Source organism: Chinchilla lanigera, unplaced genomic scaffold, assembly GCF_000276665.1.
Source record: "Chinchilla lanigera isolate Chin_1 unplaced genomic scaffold, ChiLan1.0 scaffold00013, whole genome shotgun sequence".
NCBI classification, from domain to species: domain Eukaryota; kingdom Metazoa; phylum Chordata; class Mammalia; order Rodentia; family Chinchillidae; genus Chinchilla; species Chinchilla lanigera.
In genome coordinates this window covers 24,255,262-24,274,433 of record NW_004955414.1, presented here as the reverse complement: position 1 = coordinate 24,274,433, position 19,172 = coordinate 24,255,262, and the positions used below count along the sequence as shown (strand labels likewise).

At 34.1% G+C, this 19,172-nt stretch overlaps 1 protein-coding gene across 1 annotated transcript in view; it reads left to right on the top strand.

Annotated features, from left to right (window-relative positions):
- Positions 1-18,153, top strand: part of LOC102018714 (serine/threonine-protein kinase 33-like) — a 47,402-nt gene extending 29,249 nt beyond the window's left edge. The window contains exons 2-5 of the mRNA XM_013511741.1: positions 13,058-13,436; positions 14,451-14,564; positions 17,474-17,587; positions 18,127-18,153. Of these exons, the coding sequence (XP_013367195.1) occupies positions 13,224-13,436; positions 14,451-14,564; positions 17,474-17,587; positions 18,127-18,153 (468 nt within the window). The 5' untranslated portion in view covers positions 13,058-13,223. The remainder of the gene's footprint in view (positions 1-13,057; positions 13,437-14,450; positions 14,565-17,473; positions 17,588-18,126) is intronic.
- Positions 18,154-19,172: the final 1,019 nt, after the last annotated feature.

Genomic DNA, 19,172 nt, shown 5'->3' with positions numbered 1-19,172 from the left:
ACTGTTCCTTTCAATGAACTAGTAGAAATTAGTAGTACAATTATCTTAGTTATAGCAAAGATACTCTTGTTGAAATATAATTTTTCTAGAAGAGCTTCTTCTGTCTTTTCATTTTAACTAAGACCTCACTTTTTGTCTCTTTTTGTTTTTCTGAGAACTGCCTTCTTTCTTCCTTCTGGAGCCCCAGGCACTACCCCTAGTTGGTGCTAGCATTTCTGCTGGGCCTTCCCATGATTTGTACCTTGTGTACTCCGCCATTTTTTTTTTTATGAAGTCAACAGTGGTTGTTATATTGCATATTATTGTCTTCAAAGTAGTTGTTCAGATTGCCAGATATAAGCATGCAAAATTGGTCAAAAAAATTAAGCATTAACTGTTCCTTTCAACAAACTAATAGAAATTGGTAGTATAATTATCTTAGCTATCTTGTATATATTCTTAGTTTGACTATCACTTGCCCTATGGAATCTTCTGTGCCTTTCCCTGAGCAAGTGAGTAATGTTGATTTTTAAAACAATAATATGTGCCAGGCAAAACAGTAGACATTTTACAAGTGTCATCTAGGTAGTCCTTACAACAGTTGCAGAGAACAATTACTATCACTGTATTATCTTTACTTTCTATGAGAGAACAGAGCTAGTAAATGATAGAGGTGGAATTAAAATTCTTGTCCCTTTAATTCTAAAAATTATTAAAACACTAGATATGTGCCTTCCCTGGTCACTTCCTTTTTTGTGTTATTTCTGTCCTTTTTACATACTTATTGTCCTCATAGTCATTATTACTAAGGCTCATATCTCAATAATCTCTTTTGTCTCTAGTAACCAGTATAACCCTTGGAAATAATGGGTATTAAAATATTTGCTAGACACCTGCTGTCAGAAGGTTAGACTCTTTGTTGGCCTATTCTCCTGGTTGGACCTCTGGTACACTTTTACTTCATTCTCAATTGCTCTTTGGATAGTCTTCGTGACCAACTTACAGAACCCTTGTCAGGAAGTATCTTTTATGGTTTTTTTGGTAATTCTGGTGCTAGAGCCAGATTTTTTCCTTCTGTTTTGCAAACATTAACAGCCATGCCATGTTGATTTCCCATGGAATGAGTTTATTTTTCTTCAAGTCTTGGATTTGAGTGTTCTGGATAAGTGACTCATTACTAGGGTAAATAAATATCCTAAAGAAATATGCTCCTTTAGGAAAGAGCCATCCTTACTTGACATGATGTGGCTGGGGAGCCCATTTCTCACATGATATTTTTTTTGAGACAGGTTTTACTATGTACTTCAGGCTGACCTTGAACTCAGGTATGTTTTACTATGTACTTCTGGCTGACTACGAACTCAGTATGTAGTCTACTCTGAGTTCAAACTCATGGCAATTCTTCTGCCTCAGCCTCCTCAGAGCTGGTATTACAAGCATATGTCACCAAACCCAACTTCCCATGATTATTTTTGGTTTTGGCTATAAGTTACGTGTTTTATCATGAAGGAAATATAAAGCAGTTATTGCTAGTTACACTCTGCAAAAATAGTGATGTTTTGCTGAGTAGTAAGGATTATGTCCAATGTCTGTAGCTGTGGGGGCCTGGGTAAGGCTAGCAGAAACCTTTGGGATTTGACAGTATGGGCCATCACTGAAGTAAATACTTGTGTTTATATCTCTCTAGACTCCTGAAAAGGAAAAATCTTGACTAGAAGATAAAGATTGATCATAGTGTAGTTATAACATCTAGTCGAAAAGGAAACTTCAAGGATTAGGTAGAAATTTAGCCTGATTGTAGTCCACCTTGGTGTAGGGATTTTGATGTTTTGGTACAAAATAGAGTGGGGGTTGGATTTTGGTGCAGTTGTTTTGTCCATAAGATTCACAGATACATTCTGACTTTGTTTGCATGTCAGGCCATTGGCTATCTTACACTGGGCACCTGTGTGGTTCATTATTTTTTAAATTCCAAAGTACTAGTTCTATCAATTGGTGAATCACTTTTAGTCAATGATCCTTATGTAATGGGGTCCTTTTCCTGGACATACGGAAAACTGAATAGGACATGGTTCCTACCTTGAAGGGGCTCAGAGTAAGAGAAATACTTTTTGTTGTTGTTTTCTGTTTTATTAAGCTAGTATTTCTCTGAAACTTGAAAACAGATATTATGGAATCTATTGGTGTACTGTTGTAGACTGTTTGGTGTTGCCCAAATTGCAGAGGTCTGACCACAAGGGGAAGTTAACTGGATTCCTCTATATTGTGCTTTAGTCTTTGCACATGATCTTGAGGGTAAGAAGGAATTTTCTCATATGGTATGAAACATCTGAGTTGGAGCCTTATGTGATCATTAATCATGACATGCCAACTTGACTGAGGTAAGAAATGCCCAGGGGATTCATAATTTATACTTCTGGTGTGTCAGGTGGGTTATGGAGGTGTGATCTTGTCTGTGGTCCTTGGCTCTTTCCTCTCTGGTGCTGTTTTCTTGTTCTGGTTCCTGAAAGCCATCAGCTAAGCAACTTTGTTCTGCCACGTCCATCTACCTTGATATTTCTGCCTGCAAGCCAGCAAGTTATGGACTAATTCTCCTGAAATTGGAAGCCAAATTAAACCTTTCTTTCTCTAAATTGTAGATGTTCAGTACTGTGCTGTGCAATGGGAAAGCTGACTAATACATACCATATCACAAATTTCCTAACTAATTTCATGGAAAATTTCTAATTTTGGAAAGACTTTTTTAGTACTCTTGAAAAATCTGACATTTAGCACAGGCACTCTGAACATACACTTTTATATTAATATATTTTCACATTCTCTTTCAACTCCATTATCCTCTGAATTCAAAAGGGAAAGTAGGTTTTATTTCCTTTTTCTTACAAGATCTCTCCTTTAACCCTTTCTTTTATGGCCAGGGCCACTTCTCTTTGGTACATCCAGCCTTCACCTCATCTTCCTCCAGCCACTTCTCACTACCACTGACTTCCTGGTAAATTTTGATGGGGGCTTTCTTACAAGTGAAACTCTGTTAGTTGATGTAAATTTGGGCCTGTAACTTGTTTGACCTCATCTGTGTTAGGAAAACAGGATCCCCAGTATAATATTGAAAACTCTGCAATAGAAGTGATATCAACTTCTACTTCAATTCCTTGAAACATCTGCTACATGTCAGATAACTGTTAGATGGAGTGATTTATTTTCATAGGCTTTCAGGGCTAGAAGAAATCTCAAAATGTTCTAGTCAATGCTAAATCTCCTCTATGGCTTCCTTGCCACCTGACCTTCTATGTGTCAGTGAAGTATAATGGTATAAAGTTTTCTGGCTTTAGATTATATACAGAGAAAAGACACTGGATAACAATATTAAAGAAGCAGGGAGGTTTTTGGTTTTATCAAGCCTCTTTGAACTAAACTTTCTTTATAACACTTTTGTTCTTACCTTAAACTATTAGTATAGCAACACTCTTAAGATTGGCCCTTCATATTGCAGCTTAATCAATGAAAATGTTATGCAAATTAAAATAGGAAGAAAAACTAATAGCACATAACCATTAAACATTTTTAAAAACTTCTGAAATAATATAAATTTTAAATATACTGTAAATCATTTAATAAGATAATCCAAACTCATTTCCCTAATAAGGTACTTAATGGAAATTATAAATAAATATTGGTCTTTAAAGTATAAGAATATTATCTAGAAAGCTCATTTGGTTCTTCTTTAAGCTCTGTAAACAGTTACGAGTGCACACAGTTAAAGAGTGAATATTCAGTCATTCAGTGTGGTCTGCATAAAGTCAGACAATCCGTAAAATTTTTTTTTTTCTTCACTTGAATAGAACACATTTTTGATTGAATTGACTGACTGTTTAGGTTCCTTGTAGACACAGTCTTAGCAAAGAAAACTAAAAAATTGCTTTTGGGGAAGAAAACTGTAGCTAGTTATATCTCATAAAACCATTCTTGTGTTCATTTTCTTGAGGAAATTGCTATAAGTGTATTTTCTAGGACCAATATGTAAGAGACCTTTTTATGATTAAATAAAAGCTCAGAGATTTTCAGTATCAGAACTGTTCCATTGACTTGCCTTAGTTCTGAAAATAAAATGAAAATCTTTAGCCAAAGGAAAGAAAGCTCATGCATTAGTTAAATACTGATGTGATTTGAACTTATTGTATTTGCTTGCATTATGTCTAATATCTATGTATGTCCATTCTTTGGGGACACAAAGAAACAATATTATATCAGAACCTTTTTTATTTTCTAATACATCTTTTTATATCTAAAGCCCTGTTTAAACATAATTCCATGATTTTATACAAGAAGAGCTATTAATCTTTGTGTTTACATAAAGATAGGTTTGCAATACTTGATTAATTTTATGCCTCTGAAATATGAATGGCATCCTTTGGCCTGTTAGACAGTAGATTTATTTTAGCAATAAATCTTTTAAATCAATTCATAAATGAGAAAGGAATAAATGTGAGTAAACATTTGTTCTATCTTGGTTTTTGCTTAAGCTAAAATAATTAGAATTCAGCCAGCCAAAAAGAAGTTAAATTTGAAATCTAATTCTTGTCAAGAAATTTTGCATGTAGCTATTCAATCTATTGTTTTAGAATTGCTGTGGTAAGAAAGTAGAACATTACTCTGGCAAATGTGGTGGTTGGCAGGCTGGAGAACAGAAATGAAACTCCTCAGTGAGTAATAGGAACTCCTATGCTTTCTGAACATAGCTACCAAAAATACCTCTAAGGCAATGGATAAATCAGAAAATGGGAGCAAGGAAGTGCTTAGAAGTTTATGTTAGTGTCAGTGATGTTATGATGATGATTTATTGAGAACTGATGAAAAAATAAAAAAATACTTTTGAACAAAGCTAAGGAAAAGAGAACAGCTTTTAGATCCCCCAAAAGTAATCTTAAGTGGAAAATTTATTCAATTATTTAATAAATGTTATTGTATATGTTTGAAGTTTGCAACATAATGTCGTAGGATTCTTATAGGTAGTAGTTACTACAGTGAAGCAGATTAACATATTTATTATCTGACATAGCTACATTTTTGTGACAAGAGTAACTAAAAGCTACCTGTTTAATAAAAATCCGTAATACAGTACCATTTTATTAACTTTAGCTTTCGTGTTGTACAGCAGATCTCTAGGTTTGTTCATTCTCCGTGTCTGTTGTTTTGTAGCCTTTCACTTACATTTTTCCATTTCCTCTCCCTCACCATTATGATAACCAGTATTTTACTGTCTGTCTTGTATAGCTGAGCTTTTCTTTCAAAAAAAAAACCCTCATATGTAAATGAAATTATGCACTAGTTTTCTTTCTGTGTTTGGATATTTCACTTAGCTTAATGCTCCCTAGATCCATATATGTTGTGACAAATGTCAGTATCTCCTTTTTAGAGACTGAATTATACTCATGTATCATATTTTCTTTATCCATGCTTCTCTCAGTGGGCATTTAGGTTGTTTTATGTCTTGACTATTATAAATAATGCTGCAGTGAACATGGGAGTGAAGATATCTTTAGGAGGTGGTGATTTCCTCTCTCCCTCTTCTACCTTCTCTCCTCTCCTCTCCTTTCCTTTCCCCTTGCCCTCCTCCTCTCTTCCTTTCTCTCTCTCCTTGGATCCCAAGGCCTTTTCACTGAACTATATCCCAGCCCATTTTATTTTTTTCAGGCAGGGTCTTGTTAAATTGCCCAGGCTAGGCTTGAATTTGTGATACTCCTGGCTTCATCTCTTTTTTTGTGTATACATCAAGGAGGTATTTCTGGGTCATATTAGTAGATTTATTTTAAATTTCTTTTTCTTTTTTTGGTTTCTCTCTGGTACTGGGAATCGAACTCACAACCTTGTGCTTGCCAGGCAGCCACTGTGCCACTGTGCTAAATCCCCAGGCCCTTAAATTTCTTTAGGAACTTCTCACTGTCTTTCATAATGGCTGTACAAGTCTACATTCCCACTAACAGCATATTTGGGCTTCCTTTTCTTCACATCTTCATCAACATTTGTTATCTATTTTTAAGATAGTTGTCCTTAGCTATGCATAGTAGCACACACCCATAATCCCTTATTCTGAGAGGCTAAGGTGGGAGAATTGCAAGTTTGAGCCCAGCCTGAGCAACTAAGCAACTGTCTCAAAAAAAAAAAAAAAAGAAAGGCTGGGGATGAGGATATAGCTCAGTGTGAAAGCCTTGGGTTCATCCCTAGCACTAAAAACAAACTAAAGCAAGCAAACAACAAGACCACTTATTCTTATGGGTAATAGGGTGATATCTTGTTATGGATTTCATTTGCATTCTCCTTATAATTAATGTTGTGAAGTACCCTTTTCACATGCCTATTAGGTATCTTATGTCTTATTTGGAAAATTTTTCAGTAGATTTTGCTCACTTTTAAAATTAGGTTATAATACAGAATTGAGGAAGTAATTAAAAATCTTCCAACAAAGAAAATCCCAGGACCATATGGTTTCACAGATGAATTCTACCAAACACTCAGAGAATAATATTAAGAACACTTCTTAAACTCTTCCAAAAACTGGAACAAGGGAAAATACCTGCAAGTCCATTTTACAAGGCCAAAATCACTTTGATATCTAAGCTAGACAAAGATACCAAAGGAAAAGTAAACTACAGTCAGTACCTCTGATGAATATCAATACAAAAATATTCCATAAAATATTGGCACACTGAGTTCAGTAATACATCAAAAGATTATACATTGTGACCAAGTGGGATTTACTTTGGCACACAAGGCTGGCTTAACATTTGCAAACCCATCAGTGTGATATGATACATTGATGGAATGAAAGATAAGAACCACATGATCATCTCAGCTGATGAAGAAAAACTATATGACAAAAGTTAGGCATTCTTTCTTAATAAAATTCTTAGTGCCTTAGGTAAGAAGAGGACAGTTTTTTTTTTAACATAAGAAAGGAGCAAGGAATCCATAGTTTACACCATAATCAATGACAGACAACTGAAATCCTTTTTGCTAAGATCTGGCAAACAGCACTCTGACCATTTCTATTCAACATAGATGGAACATACTATCAAGAGAATCTTTTCAGAAAAAGAAATAAAAGCCATCCAAATTGAAAGGAAGAAGTAATTTTATTCCACTACAGCTAACAAGACCCTATATGTGGAAAACCCTAAGGAGTCTACACAAAATGATTAGGATTAACAAATGAATTTGGGAAAGTTTTAGGATAAAAATTCAACTCAAAAAATCAGTAAGATTTCTATACATGACTAATGATATATCTGGAAAAGAAATGCAGACAACAGCTCCATTTATGATAGTATTAAAAAGAAAAAACCTATTAATAAATTTAGACAAAAGATTTGTACACTGAAAACTAAAAAAACATTGATGAAAGAAATTAAAGAGGTCACAAACACTGGAAATGAAATATCCCATGCTTTTGGAAGGGCAGAATTCATATTGTTAAAAACTCCTATGTTTCCCAAAGCAGTATACAGATTTAACACTATTGCTTCAAAATTCTAATGGAATTGTTCATAGGAACAGAGTTCTAAAATTTGCATGGAGGGGGCTGGGGATTTAGCTCAGCGGCAAAAGCACCTGCCTGGCAAGCGCAAGGTCGTGAGTTCGGTTCCTGGTACCGGAGAAAAACCAAAACCAAAAAAAAAAAAAAATTTGCATGGAATTACTAAGAAAAAAAGGCTGAAGTAATCAAAGTAATACAAGAAAGAAAAGCAAAGTTGGAGTTATCACAATTCCTGATTTAAAATTATATTACAAAACTCTAATAATTAAAACAGTGTCACACAGACATGAAAACAGGCACATAGACCCATGGAACAGAATAGATCCTAGAAATAAATCTAAACAAGTATAATGAACTAATTTTTGACAAGAGCACCAAAAAAGACACAATGAGGAATGGGTAGTCTCCTTAATACATGGTCCTGAAAAAACTAAATTTCCATGTGCAGAACAATGAAATTGGGCCAAATCATACACTATACACAGAAATCAACTCAAATGTGTAAAAGATCTAAATACAAGGTCCCAAACCATAAAACTTGCCAAAGAAAACAGAGAAGAAAATGTTCTTGGCAATGATTTTATTTTATTTTTTGGATACCACACCAGAAGCTCAGGACACAAAGATAAACAAATGGGACTACATCAAACTAAAAACTTTTTGCATAACAAAGGAAATAAAAGAATGAAAAGGCAACCTATGGACTGGAAAAAATAATTATAAATCACATGTTGTAAAATGTTGTATGTCTGTTAATGTTTCCCTCCTTTTATCCTTAAAATAAAAAAAAATTAAAAAAAAATTATAAATCACATATCTGGTAAGTGGTTAATATTATACATACACATGTGTGTATATTGCAACTTGATAGCAGATAAATGGAGAAATCTAATAAAATCTGTGGAAATTTGTATATATATATTTATGTAAAACTGGAAGGATGTGGTAAGTATACTTTTAGGAGTATTGTTTGCAAAGAAGGAACTCAGTACTTCAGTACTTAGTACTTTTTAAGTAATAAACTCTTACCTTATTATCAGTTCTTACACTTTCTTATAAAAAGTGCCATAAAGGCAGTATTCTTAATGCATACACATTGATGATGCCTTATATGTCTGATGTGAAACATTTCTAAACGTACGGAGAGAAAGTAATATTTTTCCTAAACGTAAAGGCTATTATTTGCAGTTCTGTTCCAGGCTATTATTTGCAGGTCTGAGTCAGTGATGGTTACAGGCTTTATATTTAACTTGAAATGCAAAGCATTTTCTTCTAGGCTTGGAGTTAAATCATCTTTCAAAGTGTATATGGATACGTTCTGAGTTGTTTTTGTCCTGCTACATTTACTTAAAAAACAAGGGAAAGCATGTGTAAAGAGGTGGGTATATGCATGTGTGTGCATACATGTGTATGTTCAGTGACATCAGGTGCATTTTTTTCTCCCTCTGCCTGTCTGGAAGGTACTTTTTATGCACCCTTTTTTATGTTTTCCATTATGAATTTTAACAACATAAAAGTTTCCCCTACTACTTTAATGAAAGATCATATGTACTGGGCTGACTTGTCTATTACTTCTGTCTAAATAACCTTGGGATACCCAGTACACATCACCTGGGATAAATACAAGTTTGACCTTTGGTATTTTTACATTTATTCACAAAGTAGATTAGCCAATATAACTCCCCTTCCTTTGAGGGACCCCCGCCATGTTAGCTTTCCGTTATTCTAACTGAATAAACTGAGCTAGAGAGCTTTGCCTTGCTCTGAAAGTTTGTATGGGAATCAGCTGTTCACTAAAAGTGGAAAAGAGCTCCGCTATAAAACTTGCTGAGTGAAATGATGAGTGCTATAAAGAGAAAGTAAGGTGAGAGAGTTGGATCAAGCGTATGGAAAAGGCATCTCGAGTGAGATGAGACCACAGCAAAGAGAGGGAGCAGATAATATTTGAGAGAAGAGCAACATAGGCAGAAGCAGCAGAGGGCAAAAGTCTTTTGTTTAATTTTAAAGATACAAGAATGAACACACATTAACAAACAGACATAAACAAAACAACACCAAAACAACAGAAGCAATGCAGAATACAGAAGTCTTCTTTTATAAAGAGAAAAATAATAAAAATTTCAGGACATGATAATAGGAGGGTAACAATGGTTAATACTTTCATATTGTTATCTTTAAGTTAGTTACTCAGACTACAAGATATAGGAATTTAATTGTCCAAAGAATATTAGCACAAAACTTTCTTTCAGTGGACTAAGAGAAATTAATAGTATAACTATCTTAACTATCATATATATATATATATTGTTTCTTTTCCTTTCTTTTCCCCATTCCCTCATCACAGTTTCTCTTTCCTTTTGAAGTTTCTTCCCATGTTATAATATCTATTGTACGTTTTGGATCTTATTTACTCTTTCAGCTTCTCACACTAGGGAGACAATACAATGTTTACACGTGTAAGTCTGGTTTAATTCACTTATGAGTATGGTCTTGAGTTGTATCCATTTACCAATAAAATTGTCCAGCTTATCCTTCTTTATGGCCAAATAGTACTCCATTGTATAGAAAAACCACATCTTTTTAAATGCATTCACCAGTATATGGACATTTGGGCTGTTTCCAAGAACTAGCTATTAGAAATTGTGCTGCTCTAAGCATGGGCGCACATACAGCACGGTGGTGTGATGGTTTTAATTCTTCTAGGGAGATACACAGTAGGAAAATAGCTGGGTCAAATGGGAGCTCCAATCGTAATTTTTTGAGGAATCTTCCCCACTGATTTCCACAGTGGTTGCACCAGTCTACACTCCCACCAACAGTGGAGAAGAGTTCCTTTTTCCCCACAGCCCCACCAACATTTGTTAATGGTTGATTTCTTGATAATACACATTTTTTTCTGGAGTGGAATGGAACTTCGGTGCTGTTTTAAGGTGCATCTCTAGAATGACCAGTGATGTTGAGCATTTTTTCATATATTTATTTGCTGTTCATATTTCTTCACCTGAGAAGTGTGTATTCATCTCAGATGCCCACTTTTGGATTGGGTCTTTAAAGTTTGGAGGTCTGATTTTTTTTTTTTGAGTTCTTTATATGGTCTCCATAGTAATCCTTTGTTTAAGGAACAGGTGTCAAACATTTTTCCCCACATTGTGGATTTTCTCTTCACTCTGTTAGTGGTTTCTCTTGCTGTTCAAAAGCTTGTTAATAAGATGAGATTCCAATTGTTGGCTCTTTGTGATAATTCCTGTGTGACTGGGGTTTTATTCATGAAAGTCTTTGCCTACACCAATATCTTCAAGAGTTTTATCTATTCTATCATCTAGCAGATTTAATGTTTCTATTTCATATTTAGATCTTTGATCCATTTTGAATTTAGTTTGGTGCATGGTGAAAGATATGGGTCCAATTTTAATCTTTGGCATATACGGAGGCAGCTTTTCCAAAACCGATTATTAAACAGGTCGTCTTTCTTCCAGTGAATGTGTTTGGCACCATTGTCAAAAATAAGGTGGTTGAATATGTCTGGAGTTGTTTCTGCATCTTCTAATCTGTTCCATTGATCTTCAGGTCTGTTTTTTTTTTTTTTTTCCAATATGACACTATTTTTATCATAGTAGTTTTACAGTATAATTTCAAGTCAGGGATTGTGACAGAGGGTAAAAGTTTTGAAAACATATTTGCTTAGCAGAGTCAAGAAACAGCAAGGAGACTAGTATCTCTGGGGGGGCAAAGTGGTAAGATACGAAATATGAGAAGTAATGAGGAATTCATTTATGTAGGACATTAAATTTTGTTCCTTTACTAACTTTTCCTTTTTTATTTGCACACTTGGCATATTTTTACCCTTTTTAGTGAGTTTAATAAAAGTTTAGGAATATAAGTTTTCTTTTAAGTATGGTTTTGCTACATTACTTAAGTTTCTAGGCTGTAAATCATACGGTTATCCCTAATCTGTAAGGAAGCCCAAGAAGCATAAAATGTTAATAAGCACACTGCCACCCCAAACAATTAGGATTCTTTTAGTAAGGATGAATAATTCTATGGGCCTGGCAGGCTTTACTGTGGATTCATGTGTTATATACATTGTCACCAAGTATTGCAAAATTGAAGGGTACCCAACTCATCCTATGAAATTAGCCAGCATCTGTATCAAAACCCAACAAAAGATGGGTGAACAGGAAAATTATAGACCAAGTTAATTTGAATATAACTGTGATAACTCAAAATCCAAACATACCAATTTTCATTACCTAATGGAATCCTCCATGATGAATGCATAAAGTTCCTAGTATAAATGCAATAATGCTTTAATATTAGAAAAGATTTTTAATACAATAGCACATATCAGAAGATCCAACAAAATGTGATAATCAAAACAGATATGGTTTTGGTAAAACATTGTTGATTAAAAAACCAGTCTTAGACATCTAAGACCAGAAATATATTTCTTTAATGAAATAAAGATATTTAATGTCTTGTTCCGGCCAAGTTTATCCCAACTTAATAGAAGTTAGTCCAGATATCTCAAACCATCTGAATCAATGACTACAGTAATACTTTTAAAGAGTATCTGAAATAGTATGTGATAACACCATAATAATATACTCCTAATTACTTCTGCAAGTTTCTCAAGGTATTTCCTTCTTGGTACTGCAGAGTACATTCTTTCCTCCTTCCTCAGGTTATATATTTCCAACTTGCCTCTATATAGGTGAGCCTAATTTGGTAGAATTCTGGGCATCTTGTTCTAGACCCAGGATAAAATAGCACCTCCTTATTACTATTTTTGCAATGTAAGCATAAAAATGAGTTTACTTCTAATATTGTCTTTAGATGTTTTAGAGTTAGGTAGTTTCACAAAATCAAATTATTCCTCTGTGAAGTATGTAAGAAGAATGTGCTCTGATAATAGATTATGGCTTTAATTTTTTTGAAAGCATGGCTTTTTTTTTTTTTTTTTTGGCATATGAAGGATTAAACCTTTGCACTGAGCTACATCCCTGACCCTTTTTTACAATTTTTTTTTTTTTTTTTTAGGGTCTTTTTTTTTTTTTTTTTTTTTTTTTGAGACACGATCTCACGGAGTTGCTAAGTTTCCCAAGCTGGGCTTGAGCTTGTAATTCTCTTCCCTTAGGCTTCCAGAGTGCGGAGACTACGGGTTTGTGCCACCACACCCAGTTGTAATGTATATTTTACACTGGTATTTTTAGGTTTTTGTTTAACACAATCCACAGTAACATTTATAGTATATATTTGTATAATTAAAATTTTCCTAGCACTTACCAAGTTTATGCAAATACTTTGATATTATCTATTTTGTTTTATTAAAAATTGGTATTCACTAAATTTGATTTCATAACCCACTACTTCAATTTAATAAGACCTATTTAAATGACCACATCTTTTCAGCAGGTTTGTGGTCACATTGTGTTACTAATACTAACTTTTCATGTTCATAGGGAATGCTTTTGATTGAAATGACTAGTTTTTCACTGATATCTAGGATATGAATTTTCTCAGTGGTGATTTCTTTTCTTTCAGCAGCTCTCCCTCCCGTGTGAATATAAATCTAGAGCATTATAAACCTAAGGACCTCACCAATTAGAAGCTGCAATTCTTACCACCAACCTACAATATCTTTTCTGATCTGGTTCTCTCCCTTGAAAAGCAGAATCATCTTTCAAGTTATTTTTGCTGCAGAGTTAAACAAATGGCTGATAGTAATTTGAATAAAAACTCCACAAGGTGCACCAGCTGTTCATCTACATCTCCGAAAGACGGACTTTATTGTGAAGCATGCATTTCTCCAGTTTTGGTGGTGGAAATGTCACAGACATCAAGTACTGGTAGTACAGAATTATTCTTTCCACCAGATAGAAAAAAAGAAAAAAATACCAGCAAAGACACTTCTGGAAAAGACTTGGTAACTATTGAAGATTCAGCACATCGACACAATCTGACAGCCCATTTTCTTATCCCATTCCTTGCCTCCTCCATATTCCCTGAGTCCTTTTAAGCTAATCATTGCCTTCTTAACTCTTAAAAGAACATTTCTTTCTCATAGAACGGTTGAATAAAGTTACTTGTTAGTTAGATGTTTGATATTTCCAACCACTGTCCAAAGTAAATATTTCTCAAGATCTTGGGTTATACAGAAAAGGATTGTTTTTCCGAGTTTAATTAAATCTGAATTTTTGAGCATTTTCATCAACTGATACAGAATGAGATTTATGGTTGTGGTTAGTAAGATGTATGTTTTCTGGTTATCTGGCTAGATTATCAAATATATTTTACAAGTCATTTTACATTAGTTATAAACAACCTTTAGATAACCAGTTGAAATAATTTGTCTATATTCATCTTTATAAAAAAGAGTCAGTATGGAAAATTATAGCTGTTATGACACAACTTGGAAGACAGAGAGCAGAAAAATCAAGTTCTCATTCATCAAAATTGAACTTTTTTCACATTTTACTCTCACCTATTGTGATTTGTATTGCAGTATAATGTGGGTGTCTCTGACTGAGCTGTTACTGTATTATTTTCATTTAAAGCATATTTTATGTCTGCCTGGTCAATTTATATATAAGCAATTAGATATTTATTTTATGTTTTGAAAAAATGCTGATTGTGGACACTATGAAGTTGCTTTCTCTGTTGATTTTAAAGAATTATCAAGTAAATTCTGATATATCTGTTGGGCAGGTTATCATGCAGCCTTGCCTGGTTTGAGAAGATTGGACTGAGTGAATTCTTAAGGTCTTATGTAGCTTCATAAGCCAATGAATCATGTAGGACTTAGAATCTGAAACAACAGTACACTTTTTTAACAGTAAATATCACACATACTAAAAATTTATCAGATGTATCTAGAGTTCTTTATCAACAAGAATAGTGTGTCTTAAAATTATTTTTTCAAATTTTCTTTTTGTCCTAGCCATTAGGAACCTCAGTCATAGAGAGAAAACCATCCCAACAGCAGTGGGGTCGAGGCAACGTTACCGAAGGAAAAGTTCCTCACATACGGATAGAGAATGCGGCGGCTATTGAGGTATATAGGGAAAACAAGACGAAGCTATTAGGAACTTTCAGGTTTTTTTCCTAAGCCATTGTTAATGGAAACAATGATTTTAAAAATCAGTCTCTAGAGAAATAAAGAAAGGGGAAAATTTTAACATTTTCAAGTATGTCAAAGGTTTTACTAAACAAAATGCAGACTGTATTCTGTTTATGGAGGACCAAATGGACTTTGGTTCAAGTAGAGGTGATTTTATTTAGACAAAATGAAGACATTTTGGTCCTGTCATCTTGGCTAGTTTTAAAGGCATTTGTGAAATATTTGTGAAGACTTCGGGAAAATACAGAGGCCAGGTGATTTTAAATAGTTCAGCTGTTCACTTCCATGGCGACTGTACCTGAAGCTATAGTTTTTCTTGTGGACCCCTCCATCTTTCCTAGATTAGATCAATATCAGCATTATTCTTTCCAGGATTCCAATGACTATGTAAAATATGAATTAAATATTAGAAACATTTAAAAAAATAAAATGTGTTCCTTTAAAATAAGATTAAAGGAAATGTTACAAGAAGAAAACTGCAATAATGCTAAGAAACTTTAAAAATAGTTTAGGATATATTTGGCAATTTATTTGAAGTGTTGAGAAAAAATCCTGGGAAATTTTGACTTAAAGAGTTTACATTTCCTCCCTTTAAATACAAACTATGTATGTTTAAAAGCCCACAAATTTACCAACTTTTAAATCTACCCGTAAGAGTTTTTCTAAAAGCAAAATGTATTAATTGTAAAAATAATGAAACTGTGGGTAAAGAATTGAAGGAAATAAAAATCATCAGACAGGTATAGCAAATTTAATATTTATTACATTTGTTTTTCATGCATTTGTCAGTTTTATTGTTTTTCTTAAAATTTTTCCTTTAAATATATACACATTTTAAAAGAAATAACATTAACCAACACAGTCGAAGTACACACTTCTTTTCCCACATAGCGTGGATGGACTCATTTTAAATATTTTGAACATTTAGAAGGATGTGAAGAAGGAAGTTACAATCATCCACAATTCTTTTACCTGTATATAACTTTTCTTAATATTTAGATGAACATCTTTTTGGACATCAAAAGCACCTCCACATACATGTGTTCATAAGGGATCAAATCATGCAAGCTTTTCACATTTCACACTATATCATGAATATTCTCTATGTCAGTAAAAATATACTATCTTTATTAATAACACCTTAAAATTATTAGAGATAAGAAATCATTTTCTCTTTATTTACCAGTATGTGATGAAATTTAGCAGTGTGTGATGATATCAAAGCAATTGAAGAAAAGGTTAAATTATTAAAAACTAACTAGCCTCTTTTCATTTTAAAAATCCTATTTGTACAGGATTTTATTAGTGTATCTAAATTGTAGTTCTCTATATCTAGACATTAATAATAGTTTCATTTTTAAGGCACAAGAAAATATGGGAAATTGTTATGAAGAGATACTTTTCCTGTGGGAAAAGGATAAAGGACCATTTTAATTGAGATTTAATTCATGTTACAAAATATATTGATAGGAATTGCATATAAATATAATGAAACAAAATTGTTTTATCATACTTTGTTAATAATCATCTAAGTTTCCTGACTTTTGATCTTTACTGTTATGCTATTGTGTGGTATCAGGGAATAAAGAGGAACTAGGTCTCTTAAGGGATACAAAGGAAATGGTTCCTTAAGGACCTTCTATACCATCTTGGAAGAAAAAAATGAGCCACAATTAGCAAGACAGTAACAGAGTTTGAGGATCAATGTGTGCATGCTGAAGGAGTAAAAATGAAGGAACAATCACTGTGGTGCAGGGTTAATCAGGGAAGCCCTACAGGAAGGAGGTGAGATGATAGGCATTGAATCTTTTAGAAAAATAAGAAAGGAGTGTGAGCAGTAGGAAATGTGAGTGGCTTATTTCTCGGTTTCATGGCAAAGGTGCAAATGGCTACACACAATGATAGAGTAGTATCTATAGGAAAGGCCTTCACTGCCAGACCCAGCAGAGGCTTCACCTAGAGGCACTAGCTCAGCTTCTCCTGCACAATGCATCCACTCTGCTCAATACTCAGGAGTTGATTGGGGTTGGGGAAATTGACTCCTCCCAGTCTATTCACAGGAATGGAAGTGTAAATGGGTTACCTGTTTTTAATTTTACAATGTGAACCAGAATTCTGCTGTTGGTTAAATTGACACATTCTTTTAAAGTAAAAGGTAAATGATAAGCAAGAAAAAAAAAAAGGTAAGCGGCAAGATTCTTGGCTTGGATGGTACAATTATGGGTAGTGTTTATTTTCTTCTCAGTGCTGATTTATATTAAAATTTCTATCACATGCTGCTTTTTGTGAACAAAATGAATAAAACAATAAAAAAGATATCTAGTAGAGATAATAAAAATGAGGAAAAAGCATTACTTGTTAAACAAGTTGTTCAATTGTTATATGTATTGGTTCTGTAGTATAGCACCCACAGTTCTGGAATAATTTTCTGAGTGAATGTGTTATTTATATACATACACACAGGCAAACACACACATATATATGTATGTATTAATGTTCTATTTGTCTTTTTGCTCACAAAGATATTTCATTAACATTATAGGTTGGAAGAGATTTCTTTTTATACTTTAAAGCTTTTCCTCATTTCACCATTAAGACTTTTATGGTTTCTCTCCAAAGGGGGGGATGTTAAAAAATTAATCAAAATTTATTTGGGGTTAATTAAGATCTATTTATTAATACTGAAGCAAATGTATAGCAATGTCTTCTATTTGATTTTACCCTGGAGAAGAATCTCTTCCTTTGGGTCCACTGCCCAGTATCTGTCAGTATCATGTGTTCATTTTAAGTACCAGATGAATTGCAGAGAGGGACAGATAAAGGAACTCTTACTCTGTTTCTAGGAAATCTATACTTTTGGAAGAATATTGGGACAAGGGAGTTTTGGAATGGTCTTTGAAGTTACAGACAAGGAAACAGACACTAAGTGGGCAATTAAAAAAGTAAATAAAGAAAAGGTAAGGCTTATTATGAAAGCACACGCTGAGGGCACAGGGCCAGCGCAGGGTAAAGGGGGGAACACAGCTTTCTCCCTAACACAAGCTCTGTCTGATGCTGGATGCCAGGGCCCGGACTGTCCTACCGGAGCATTGTGGACATTCTCTGCTCTCCTGGAGAGGGACTAGTTCATGAACTCAGTAGATAAGTGCTGTCTAGAGGAAGCCAATGGAAGGATTAACATAACCAGTGTAACCAAATAGATAAATTTTGCCAGAGTGAGTTGAAAGTAAAAGCTGGTGCTCAGTACGTATAGGTGCAGGCTGTGGGCTACAGATGTCTTAGATAATAATGCATTGTAATGCTCTGCCCTGTACTGTGCTGATACACAGGCGTTTCTCCTACCCTTCCCTTTTTCCAGTTCCCTCATTCCTCACTGTTGGGCAATTCGTTGTTTCTCCATCCTGCCTGCTTCTTTAGTTTGAGCCGCTTTCCCTCATGCCTATGTAGTATACTTCTTATTTATAATCACTGTATTATTCACTGTATTTCCTATCAGGGTAGAGAAAAACTGCCTTCTCTTTAAAGAGTCTAAGGCCTCAGACTTTATACTTGGATCAGTTTACCAGGTTTAAAAAATTTGTCTAGGAAAAAGCAAAACAACGACATTATGGTGCTTTCTTCTCAGATTTGTGATGATAAATATTACATTTATAAAATTAAATAGTAGGTTTTATGTATTCTTTAAAGCAAGCTATAGCACTAGGCATGGAGTTGCATGCCTAAAATCCCAGCACTTGGGAGGCTGAGGCAGGATTGGCATGAGTTCAAGGCCAGCCTGCACTACAAAGCAAGACTCTGTCTCAAAACAACCAAAAAACAAAACAAAGAAACAAATCTAACTATAGCAAATTTCTCCCTAAAGTTTAATACAGTAACATATCAATCTTAAGAAAGCATTTAAGAACCTTTCTAGAATTCTTAGAATTCTTTAGAACTATAGATAGCATCCCACAGTTCTAGCTAGAATGTTATTTCTGTTGCCTTCTGGGTGTCAGGTATGTTAGGGATTCAGTTGTACACTAGACAAGATACCTGTCTCTGACTTTAGTAATTAATGTTTCACACATATATTGATGATAAGAGTTTATGGGAAATTAAGATAGTAAAATGAAATTTATTAGTCAATATATGAATTGGACAGCATATTATTGTATTACATAACAATCAAGACATTTGGGAAGGGACATAGGAACAGATTTGGGATGGATATTAGGAGAAATTATGGTAACTTTCTATATCTAGTGTAGACAAGAATTCACTCCTTGTCACTATTTCTAAACATGAAGATTAACCTTAAAATATGCTTGTATCCTACACGGGTAGAGTAGAGGAGGATGGTCAGTATTCTCCTCATCCTAAAATACTAAAAGTTGAAGAGTAAAGGTAATTAGAAGCAGGGGTGGTCCTAGGTAAAATTTTAATTAGATAATCTTTGTTTTGTGATCAGTCCCTTTCTTTTAAGAATCATTACATCCTCCTAAACTGGGGATGGGCTGTGGGGAGAGGACTAGGTCTTTTGTTTCCTTTTTCAGGGATATTTTT